The sequence below is a fragment of the Phytophthora infestans genome, genomic scaffold (genome assembly GCF_000142945.1).
Source record: "Phytophthora infestans T30-4 supercont1.2 genomic scaffold, whole genome shotgun sequence".
Lineage (NCBI taxonomy): Eukaryota > Oomycota > Peronosporomycetes > Peronosporales > Peronosporaceae > Phytophthora > Phytophthora infestans.
Window position 1 is genome coordinate 3673508 of NW_003303757.1, and position 10814 is coordinate 3684321.

Below are 10814 nucleotides of genomic sequence, written 5' to 3' on the forward strand. Positions count from 1 at the left end.
GAGATAACAGAGCAGAATTTTCCTAGTCCAAGACACGTGTACACTTTTCCGGTAAGTCCCTGCATAGGGCTGGATTATGCCTGCCGTCAATACTCGAGAGGCATAGCTTGTAGGGTATTGACTGGTAGCGCCAAGAGATTAGGTCGGTCCGGGTAGGACAAAGTCTCGCTACGCGCGAAAGAAAGTCCCGCATACTCAGCGGGCCGGTACGTCGGATAGCCCGGGTGCCGTAACACTTCTAGCTGAGCAGCCTCTGCGCTCGGTGACCTGTAAAAGCGCTCGCGCGCCGTCGTCCATCCTTTGGTGGAGGGCACAGGGTTGTGAACGAGCTCAGCCGAACCAAACTCGGCGGAGCCTCGGAAGTGATCTGACTTGGTTAGTCGGAACCGAGTGGAAGCGAGCCACTCGTCTGTCCCGGAAGGGCCGGACCGCGAGGGAACCACCCTCTGCGCAGGCCATACAACCGCCGACCTAACTCGGCGATTCGTTGTGGTTTGTGTAAGGAATCCACATCTGACGATATTTGTGTGTTCTACTACACCACAAAAGCCACAGGACGCAATACTGCCCACAATGTCCAAATCGAGGGTCCTGAATATCAACTTCGCGATAGGAATAATCCTTTGGTATCACACGTGGTCTTGGCAAGCCGAGGGGATCAAAGTAAGTCTTATGTTTGTTTGAGACGGCTAACCAATGTGTCCCGCCGATCTGAGGCGTTTCCATGTTTAGAATACAGTAGTCCTTGTGTCTATTCAAATGCTGTTTGAAATCAATTTGATCTACTTTGACACCAAGGGAATTGGCAAGTTTCATCAGTCGATCGTCTGTCGTTCTAGACAATTTAATAATTCTTTTTTCACGCATGGTACTTTATTTTTTCGGCGATTATGATATAATCGTCATCAATATAATCGCATAAACTATGTCTTCTGCTTCTGATATTTCAGCTTTCGAACATTCCGTCGAACCAGCTCCAGCTGAGACGCTTTTCCGTGATAAGAAATGGACGTATATTCAAGACTTAACGTCTAACACTGGTCAATATGCCGGTCAAATTCAATTTAATCTTTCGACCATCTCTTCGCAAGCCGCTTTCGTAAATTGGGAAGAAGCCGTCATCGAGCTTCCAGTAAAGCTTCAAATTCTTAACGGTGGTGCCGTTTCGATCACTTCGACTGCTGCATGCACTATTGATCAATTGGTGCCTAAGGCCGGTGCGTGGCAATTCATTGACAGTGTTCAAGTTATTGATGGAACCACTGTTCAAACGAATCAAGTACATGAGAAGGTGAAATACAACGTTCAAGGCTATCACTGAAACGAATTATAATACTTATGTCAAACATGGTTCAGCTAGCAACTTTGTCTTGGATGAATATTCTACTCCAACGATCCAAGGATCTAGCGGAGCAGCTCAATCACTCGAAAACTTGGCCACGTCTTCGTTTATGACCGCCACTAATAGCATCGGTGAGTTTGTTTAGCTAACACCTACTCGAACCGTGGAGCCGCCGAACGATCGCTTTTTACCGCTCTTGATCAACAAAGCACGAAGCTTGCATTTGATGTGATGGGAGGCAGTGCAAATCTTCAAGCCGTTTCGAAACCTCAAGTCTATGTGGCATCTGCTGGTGACGTTGCAGCTGGTTCGCCATTTTACGTCGCACATTACTTGGCTTGCATTAAGCTGCGGGATATTTCTGACTATTTCAAGAAATGCCCAATGCAGAAGAATACGCGCGGCTTCATTTACCTCAATTACAACAGTTCATCTACTATGGATACTTTAATTACAACTGGTACTGCTGGCGTTGTTGCGCCTACTACTATTGCTAGTCTGAGCAACAATATGAATTTTGCAACACCTGCCCGAATTTAAGCAGTGGTGCAACGACAACTGCTTTGGCCGGTGGCCTTGCGCTTCCTGCATCTGCGACCACGCTTTCTATCACTGCCGACGTCAATGGAACTCCAACTGCAGAAACTGGTATCACTCCCTCGCAAACGTTCTCGCGTCTTCTCGCTCCAAACTACTCGCCTAAATCCCAGCGCCAATCATGCATTGGTTCAGAAGAAAACCTTTCGCTACTTTGAGCGGATCACAAATAAATTTACTGTTGCTCCAGGCGCTTCCTTCACTTGGACGGTCAGTAATGGTATTGCTAATCCAAAGCGTTTGATTATGCAACCTGTTATTACCAATATAACGGCAGGTGCCACTGTATCAGATATGATTAATCCCTTCCGTAGCCCATTTTCGACTGTACCTGCTACGACAAGTCCATTTGCTGCATTGAAAAATCTTCAGATCACAGTTGGAAACCACCCTATCTGGAACAACCCCGTGAGGTTCGGATATGATTTGTTCGTGCAAGAGATGTCAAAGTCAGGCTGTGATGGTGGTCTTGATGATGTTGTCTCGGCCGGTTTGCTATCTCAGCGTCAATGGGAATTACTTTATCGATTTGTTGCTGTTGATATTGGTTGTCGTCTTCCAAGTGAAGATGGTGCAAGCAAGAGTATTATCGTGTCTGGTACTTCCAACTGCAACTACGCTCTCACCATTTATTACCACGTATTGCGTGAGGTTGTAGTCACAGTCGATACGGCTATGGGTACGGTTTCACAAGGTCCTGTTCAAGGCTGATCTTGACAACATCGTAATGTAATTGTATATAACCACATTTTTTTTTAATCATCTTCAATATACGTGGCTAATCAAAATCAATCAGGAGTGGCTTTTTTCTCCGATAATCAGACCAAGCAAAAGGCATATGATCGCTATTACAATGCCATGGCAAAGAGCGATTTTGCTCAAGGCAAAAAGCCGAAGGCTCTAATTCAAAACGAGTCGTTGGATGATGCAAGTGCTGATTCACTTGCGAATTTGTTTCAGCAAGTGATGGCGAAGAATCGTGATTATGAGTATGGTCAGATCACACAAAAAAACTACTCAAAGGTCCCAAAGGGCCTCCTGAAATTATCAAAGGTGAAGCACATGAGGCTCCTAAAGCAAGTAAAAAGAAGCATACTTACGTTCCACAATCAACTGACGCAGACTTCGATATGGAAGAGCCCACTGCACCTGAAGAATCACCCGACGATTTCTATAGCGGCATACACGACGTTGCTCAAAAGGCCACCAATACTCGAGCATATATTAAGGGGAAAAAGACTTTGAAACAGGTGGTGGATGACCACGTTCGAAATTATCTTAACAAACGAAGAGAGCTTAGAAGAGAAGATTCAATGCGAAGGTGTCAAGAAATGGCTGATAAATTTGCTGATGAAATCATGAAAGAATCAGAGAAACTTCTGAAACGAAAACGAACCGCAACTCCCCCAAATAAATCTTCCACGGACAAACGAGCAGCAAAAAAGCTGCTAAACGAGCTGAGGAAGAATTCTCGACTACTCGACAACTCTTTCAAGACTCGGATGTTGAAAGCAGTGATGACGAAGAAATAAAAGAAGAGAAGAGATTACGCAAGTTGAATGCTGGGATAAATAAAAAGTATATACTGACGATATCAACAGCTACAAAAGCTCATTTGCAAATAACTTGTACGAAAGTATCCGACACAGGTTTGGCGAAGCTGTTGAGCAACGCAAAGGCAAAGAATATTTTGAAGGCAATGCTCCTAAACCGCCAAGAAAGCATAAAATGAAACGAGATGCTATGAATCAGTTCAAAGCTGAATTAAAAGGCTGGCTCGATGGAATCTTTATCTAAACGGAACGTTGTTTGCGTAATTTTTTTCTAACTCATTAAGTTCATTAATTAGAAGTTTGATAGCAGCAGCATTCAATGCGCCAAGTTGAGAGTAATCAAGAGTATATTGATATACTTCCAATCATTGTCGCCTTCTGCTTTCATATTTTCGTTTGGCATAATGCTGACCATTTCTCCACACACTTTCATTGCGTCTTGTGCGATCAGACCAAGCTTAGGCTTGCTTTCTTCTTTCCATGAGTAGATAACTGGCTCTAACTGATCATAATGCTCCAATGTAATTGAGATTGGCGTAATATTCTCTTTGAGTCGTCTGTCAGAGCTTGTGTAAATAGATTGCGAGCAAAATATTGAAGATGAAAAGATGGCAGACACTGTAATACTGACTGGGCCTAAACCAAGATTGCTCCGAATATTTCCTTGCACGTTGTATTGATAACAATTTGATGTTCCACCAACACCAACTGTGTATGAGTTTGATCCTGATACGTGCAAAAAGGCTGCGGGAGAACCAGTCCCGATACCAACTCTACCAGCCGAGGTTATTGTTAGTCTTCGTGTGTTTGCAGTCATCATAACCAAAACATTGGTAGTTGTAGTCCCAAAGTATGCGCTATTTGTCGAGGTTGCATTTGTTGCGTTGGTCAGTTGCAATCCAAAACCAATGGGCGTTGCATTTGATAATTCCATGAAAATCGGCATATCATAGTTAGCAGTTCCATCATTGAGTGCGTTAGATGCTATGATATAAACATTACCAAAGTTAGTGTGAGAGGAGCAGTCCTAAATGAGCTAGTGTATGGCGTGTTGGTGTTAAATATCATTTTATTAGCAGTGTCAGAAACAAGGTAAAGACAACCACTTGACGGTGTAGGAGACGATCCGGAAGGATTTATACAAAACACATCCGCTAAGGTAGCCAGGATGTATGTATGAGGGAAACCACTCTTGTACGGCTGTAAATTTCCAATATTGAAACAAAATATATGCGTTTGCGACGTAAAACCCACGGATGGCTTGTCATTCCAATTGATATTGAATAAATCCGCACTTGTAGCTGAAACACCGCCTACGAATGAGCTAGGATTATCAGTTGATATTAAATTCAACACCGGATACGTTTTGTTGTTTGATGCTGATGTTGTTCTCGATGCAATGACCAATCCGTTTGTATCAGATACTCGATAAATGTACGATTTGCTGTTTTGTAAAAACGGAAGCAATTGGTACTCGACGTGCCCAAAGGCATCTAGCCTACACCAGAACTATCCAATGTCATTGTTTTAGATACCTGAAATACCCCGAGCGTTGGAATATCGTTGTAATTGAGTTTAGCAGCAGTAGATGTCATTGCCGATCCGCTGAGATTTAAATTCGTGTAGTTAATATTAGACCAGCAGAGGTATTGATCGTATCGACTGTGATAGCAGGTGAAGCCATACTCGTTGAAACAGTAAGGATGGAGCATCCTAAATTATTGATCCCACTATAATCAAGAGTAGAATTCAGCATCACCGCCTTTGAAGCAGCAGCACTACCTTGAGTAATCGACAAGTACAATGATTGATCAAAAGTAGTTCCATTGAAATTTAGCGACCCAGTGTTAATTCCAGTTCCAGACCCACCTAAATCCAATTGATAAGATGGTAGAGTTCCAATGCCGACGTTTCCAGCTGAATCGATGAACATTCGAAAAAACTCCGTTATGATAGAAATACATCATATTTGGATTGTTTGCTGAACTACCTCTAACTCCAATTTCCCCAGCATAAAGATTGCTTGTGAGTTTTATATTGGCTTGGGCAGCAGCAGAACTATTTGAGATTGATACTCCGTTATTTGCAGTTGTCGAAACAGAAAGGATACTAGTTAGAGTCCCATGCGATGTAATATTTGGTTGCCCCCCAGCAGTGAGTGTTCCGGTAATACTTGTAGATGTAATAGAGGTGTTACCCGTGATAGCCTTACCAGGATCTAATACCAAAGCCTTTGAAGCTTGAGCGGCTCCAGCAGTTATACCTGAAACATATGACAATCCACTCAAGTCTAACGCAGCTCAACCAGCCGTCAGAGAACCGCAATCAAGATTGCCGATCACGATGAATGCAGATAACGTTCCAACACCACCAAGGCGCAAGTATCTTTGATCGCCTGTAGTAATAGTAAGATATCCATTAGATGCATTAAAGTAAGAGCTATTGAATAGAGGAGAATTGACAATTGGAGGAAGATACATATATGATCACTATACTCTACAATGCAAAACTTCTACGATCCAATACCGAAGTCTAAACTTAAGAAGTTTCCAACGAATCCACACTTCGAGCTGCCATTTAGAATGTGCGTTGCAAGTCCTAGTGGATCGGGGAGGTCAAACACCGTGCTGTATATAATAGCGCTTCTCGGCAAATGCTTTACCAAAATCGTCATTTGTACAAAGACCAACAGACACTGTATGCTCACCTCAAAGACACTATCGACAACGTCCAGGTGATCGAGGAAGGCCAAATTTGTGCAATGACTGAATTTGACTCTGAGACTAGCAAGTTGAATTTTTTCGATGACTTAGTGATGGAGCCAAAAAGAATTCAAGCTCAGATCTCACAGTACTTCATCCGAGGACGAAAGCAAGGTTGGTCAATGCTTCACAAAATTCACAGAGTTACTTCGGAATTCCAAAAACAATTCGAATCAACACTCAGTACATAATTCTTGGTCGAAATCTTACTCAACGAGACCTTGGTATAATCTGTCGAGACTTTCCCACTGACATCCCAATTATTAACATTCATCGATCTATACAAACGAACAACATCCGAAAAAGTGAGCACTATGTTAATGGATATCATCAATCGAAAGATCTATAAGAACGTTATCGAGTTCGTATGCGATTTATGAGGTTATCTTAAGCGACAAAAAACATGCTGATTGGTTAGCTGCTCAATAGATTATTCACTGTTGCATTTTTTTCGGTCGAATCAACAAACGAATGCATACGTTGTTATCAATGATACCAAGAGGGATCATATTCTGATCGAGAAATGATAGCGTCACTTTTGAATTTGTTCCTTGCATTGGACAATACGTTAATCCTTGTCCTTGAGATGTTGTGATTCAACCGCCATATTTAACGGGTGCGGATTATATCGGAGTACAAAAAGGGTGATCTTTGAGTACATGCTCAAAAAGGATGGTTTGCGAGTACAAATGGGAAAAAGGTGGATTGGCGAGTCCATGGCTCGAAAAGGATGAGTTGCGAGTTCCCGATTACACGGAGAACACTATTTATGGCTCACTAGGAAAACGGATATGTGGTGCACCCCAGTTGATGCCTGTCGCAACCAATGGCTGCCTGTGACTGCTGGTGGCTGGCTGTGGCTAGCGATGGTTGGCTGTGGCTACCGGTGGCTGGTTGGTTGGTAGAGGCTTGTTGGGGCGAGTAGTGGGTTTCCTGTTGCTGCCTTGGTGTTCAGTTGTACTCTCAAAGTCGCCATGTCGGAGGCGCTCGCAGTCATCGACGATGGCGCGGGTTCCCCGCCTCCAGCCGACGAGCCCAGCTTTACCCGACTGTCGGTGCATCAATCCCACGAGGGCGCGCTTCGGAGGCCCAACTGCTCTACCAGTCACTCTACCGCGTTCAAGTACTCAACAGCGAGCATGACCCGTTCGAGGTGTCTCCAAAATGGAGTGCAGACGATGTACGTACTTGATCTCATCTCAATCCCACATGGCAGCGACGGTTCTGACTGTTCTTACTCTAGATCCGAATGGTGCGTCAGTGCTGTGTGTGCGATTGCTCTGAGTCACGCCAGTCAGGATGGATGTGCGAGCACATTGTCGCGGCGATGGCGCTCCTCGAGAAGATCAGCATCGACGCGCTGTTGAGTGTGCTGCCAGTTCGACGACGCCCGGGAGGTCAGTTCAAATGCCGCGGCGCGCTTGCCCGCACGCGGTTCAACAAAAGCGACGCGCGGTTCTTCGGTGTCTCGCACCTGGAGCAGCTTTTCATGGAAAGCCCCGCCGCGCCAACACACTGGCACGTGACCAAGGAGTTTAGTGTGAAGAACAGGGGGCAAGTGCTACGTGAGCATGTGCCTGGACATGTCGACCGTTGGCTCGAAAATGGCGGCCGCTATCAGTGGAAGGTCAAGTTCTCAACCGGAAATCCTTTTGTGTGTGTACTCGGAGATCATCCTTTTTGTACTCGCGAGTAAGCTCCCCCCATATTTTACCCCCAGCAGACGTGAATGTGTATAGTACTTGATTGTTGTTTGCGATTGGATTGTAGAGATTTGAACAAGTAATAACAACAGCGGCTGTGGGGTCTATCTGAGGCACCAAATTGCTATTAACCGCATAAACACTAGTCGTTTGGGCCGCTGGATATGTAGCTGGGCTGAATCCGATGATAGTTTCGAAAGCAGCATTATCTACTTAAGGCTGAGGCGTGTATGTAGTAGCTGGCATCGTTGAAAATCCGCTAGCAGCAGTGTATCCAGTGATATTCTTCACTGGCTGCAAACTAAACTGTAGAGCATAACTGGAAGAATTCTCGGCACATGAGATGAATTAGTAGTATTGTCCAGTCGTGTTATTGATCAGATAAAGATTGCTCTGAATGCAAAAGTATTGAAGGTAGTTTTTGATGTCGCTTGCTGAATATGTGCCATCAGGGAGTGTGATAGAATAAGAAGTTGTAGTAGAAGCTGTCGGTCATATGATCTTAAAGCTATTGTTTTGACGCTGAGCAGTAATTGCTCGCCACGAGTAGTAGATAGATATTGATCCTAGTGCGATTTCATACTGACTGAAGTCGATTGGCTGCGAGAATCGATATCGGAACTGGTGAGTAGCCACTTGATTGTTCAAATTTAACAGAATTGGAAAGCTCTTATCTATACTATCCAAAAGAAAGAAAAATGTATCTACGAAAGAAAATTAGACGACAATTAATGCCCCAGGCAATGGCGATCGATGGATCAGGCGAGGTAGATCACTCGAAACCTGTAGCGCCATCCAGAAATGACTACGGCTCGACAAATATTGAAACGTTGTCCAATCAGCTTCAGAAGATCAGTGTTAGTCATCTTGCTAAGGAACAAAAAAGAAGAAGAAATCTCGTTATATCGATACGTCAGCTCTTTTGAATTTCATAGATCTAAGAGATCTAAAGCTTCATCAGACGCTTGAATTGGCTGTAGTATGATGCCGAAAAGACATTTTTTTTCGTATAATTTGTCAAGGATTGATTTCATTTCCGTTTTTATCAGTGAAGAATCATCACCAATGTTTTTTGCACCCTCGAGCATCTTTAGACGCTTGACCAAACCATCCAAAAGTTGATTATACGCACTTTCGAACCCGCGTGAAGTAATTTTGCATTTGTTTAAGCAGTATTTCATAAAGTCGCGCTCAGGCTCATCAAGATGGTCAAACAAAGCCTTGTCAAAGCTTTTATTCTCTTCGATCATTCGCCAGAGATCAACGAATGCATGAGATACTAACATTGTTTTTATATTAACTTGAGATTTGTCGCTTCTTAAGCAAGCTTGGAGTCCATGAAATTTCACATGGAATGGACCAGTTTTTCGGTATGGTCTCTTTTGTTTTTGCTCCATGATTCTTTTGTATGTTATATCAAATAATTTTTTTTCAAAGGTGTCAATCTCAAGCGTCTTGTCGCTGCCAGTAGGTGTGAAAGCACCATGGAATATGCGTTCCCGACGGTCTTTAGGTCTGCTCCCGGGCTCTACAGGAGGGGCTGTAGCGTGGTCGTATGAATCGTCTGGTTCAAATGATACTTCGGAAGCATTTGCTCGGTTTGCAATCTTGTTGTAGCTCGTGTTAGCAGCCATGGTGCTGTGTAGTAGTTTCGCGTGTAAATCGTTCTTATCGCGATTGGTAAGTTTAGCTTAAGCTGGCGATTGTATCAAATGAGACTCAGAAATGTGCCGGATCATATTCATTGACATTGGCTTTTCATTGTATTTTGGAAAGAGCTTCGATAGAACCTGACTAAAGCTATTGCTTGAATTCGTATAATCATACTCACCTGGCTGCGCCATAGTAGCTTACTAGGCTGCTCTCCAAGCGTATTAGCCAAGAAGTCGAGGTAGGACTTAATCAAGCGCATCGTGGTGCTATCCAACTGAATCGTTTGTGGTCCCATGAGACGGACGTTCTTGAAATCATTGAGATGTAAAACGTCTCCTTGGAGGTAGTTTGCATCTTCTTCTGGAGTGAGAAGAACGCTCGGCCATACCAAACGAAGTCGATAATGCACGTTCAGCCACAACGTGATGTAATCAAACACAAGCTCCAAGTAATCAAATCTCTTTGGTTTGGCTAGCTGCTCAAACTCGGCTCGGGATAGAAATACTTTGGAAGAAGTTTTTCCGTACTAAAAGCGTCCTAAACGTCCTAACTTGTCCTAATACCTACTGTCATAAATTACGGTATTGGCACAAAACTTCGGCATGGGTTATAGGATCGTTAGGACAGTTAGGACAGTTAGGACAGTTAGGACAGTTAGGACAAATACGAAAGTTGTAAGGCTACACTACCCATGCCAACGAGAGATATCTTATGGCTTACAGAATGCAGAATGCTACTCAAACGCCATGTATTCCCCGGGGACTTCAACGTCCACAGACCGCGCATGAGCAGGAGCGCTCTGTCGACCATGCTTGATGTCGTCCAGCAGTTTTATGTAGGAATGTGCCTCTGCCTTTGCAGCTTCAATGAAGACGAGAATACTTGGATGTGGCGCACCAATGCGAGCAGCAAAATCGCAATTGTACTTCTCCAGCGGGTTATTAGTCCGATTTATCATGCTCACATTGTTGCGCCGCATCTGGCTCACGTTCCACAGCGACGTGTCGAACCTCTTTGTCCACGTTCGCACCACAATACTTCCAGAAAGCGTTCCATTTAGTCTTCGCTGCGGTCTCATCGATGATGCAAAGAACATACCGTAGTAATGCCAAAAAAAAAGAATGTGTATGTAGTAAGAATGTCGGAACTCAAATGCGACAAAACCCTGCATTGATCCAAACAGCTCCATTGCCGACGGCGCTAA

General features: G+C 43.9%; 4 protein-coding genes across 4 annotated transcripts; 3 read left to right on the forward strand and 1 right to left on the reverse strand.

The window, feature by feature from the left end:
* Positions 1 to 1347: 1347 nt before the first annotated feature.
* Positions 1348 to 3400, forward strand: PITG_01685 (uncharacterized protein; the record flags this gene model as incomplete). The annotated part of the gene is made up of 8 exons (XM_002908260.1): positions 1348 to 1367; positions 1409 to 1477; positions 1552 to 1838; positions 1887 to 1912; positions 2075 to 2638; positions 2762 to 2918; positions 2963 to 3260; positions 3397 to 3400. 8 exons carry the CDS (start codon positions 1348 to 1350, stop codon positions 3398 to 3400), a joined length of 1425 nt encoding a protein of 474 aa, XP_002908306.1.
* Positions 3401 to 3728: 328 nt separating this feature from the next.
* On the reverse strand, positions 3729 to 4985 carry PITG_01686 (uncharacterized protein; the record flags this gene model as incomplete). The annotated part of the gene is made up of 4 exons (XM_002908261.1): positions 3729 to 3850; positions 3946 to 4519; positions 4582 to 4916; positions 4967 to 4985. The coding sequence occupies 4 exons, from the start codon at positions 4983 to 4985 to the stop codon at positions 3729 to 3731; spliced, it is 1050 nt and encodes a 349-aa protein (XP_002908307.1).
* Positions 4986 to 5993: 1008 nt separating this feature from the next.
* Positions 5994 to 6634, forward strand: PITG_01687 (uncharacterized protein; the record flags this gene model as incomplete). Its single annotated transcript, XM_002908262.1, has 4 exons — positions 5994 to 6116; positions 6185 to 6342; positions 6399 to 6487; positions 6561 to 6634. The coding sequence occupies 4 exons, from the start codon at positions 5994 to 5996 to the stop codon at positions 6632 to 6634; spliced, it is 444 nt and encodes a 147-aa protein (XP_002908308.1).
* A 594-nt stretch (positions 6635 to 7228) lies between these two features.
* On the forward strand, positions 7229 to 7950 carry PITG_01688 (uncharacterized protein; the record flags this gene model as incomplete). The annotated part of the gene is made up of 2 exons (XM_002908263.1): positions 7229 to 7309; positions 7498 to 7950. The coding sequence occupies 2 exons, from the start codon at positions 7229 to 7231 to the stop codon at positions 7948 to 7950; spliced, it is 534 nt and encodes a 177-aa protein (XP_002908309.1).
* Between the last annotated feature and the right edge of the window lie 2864 nt (positions 7951 to 10814).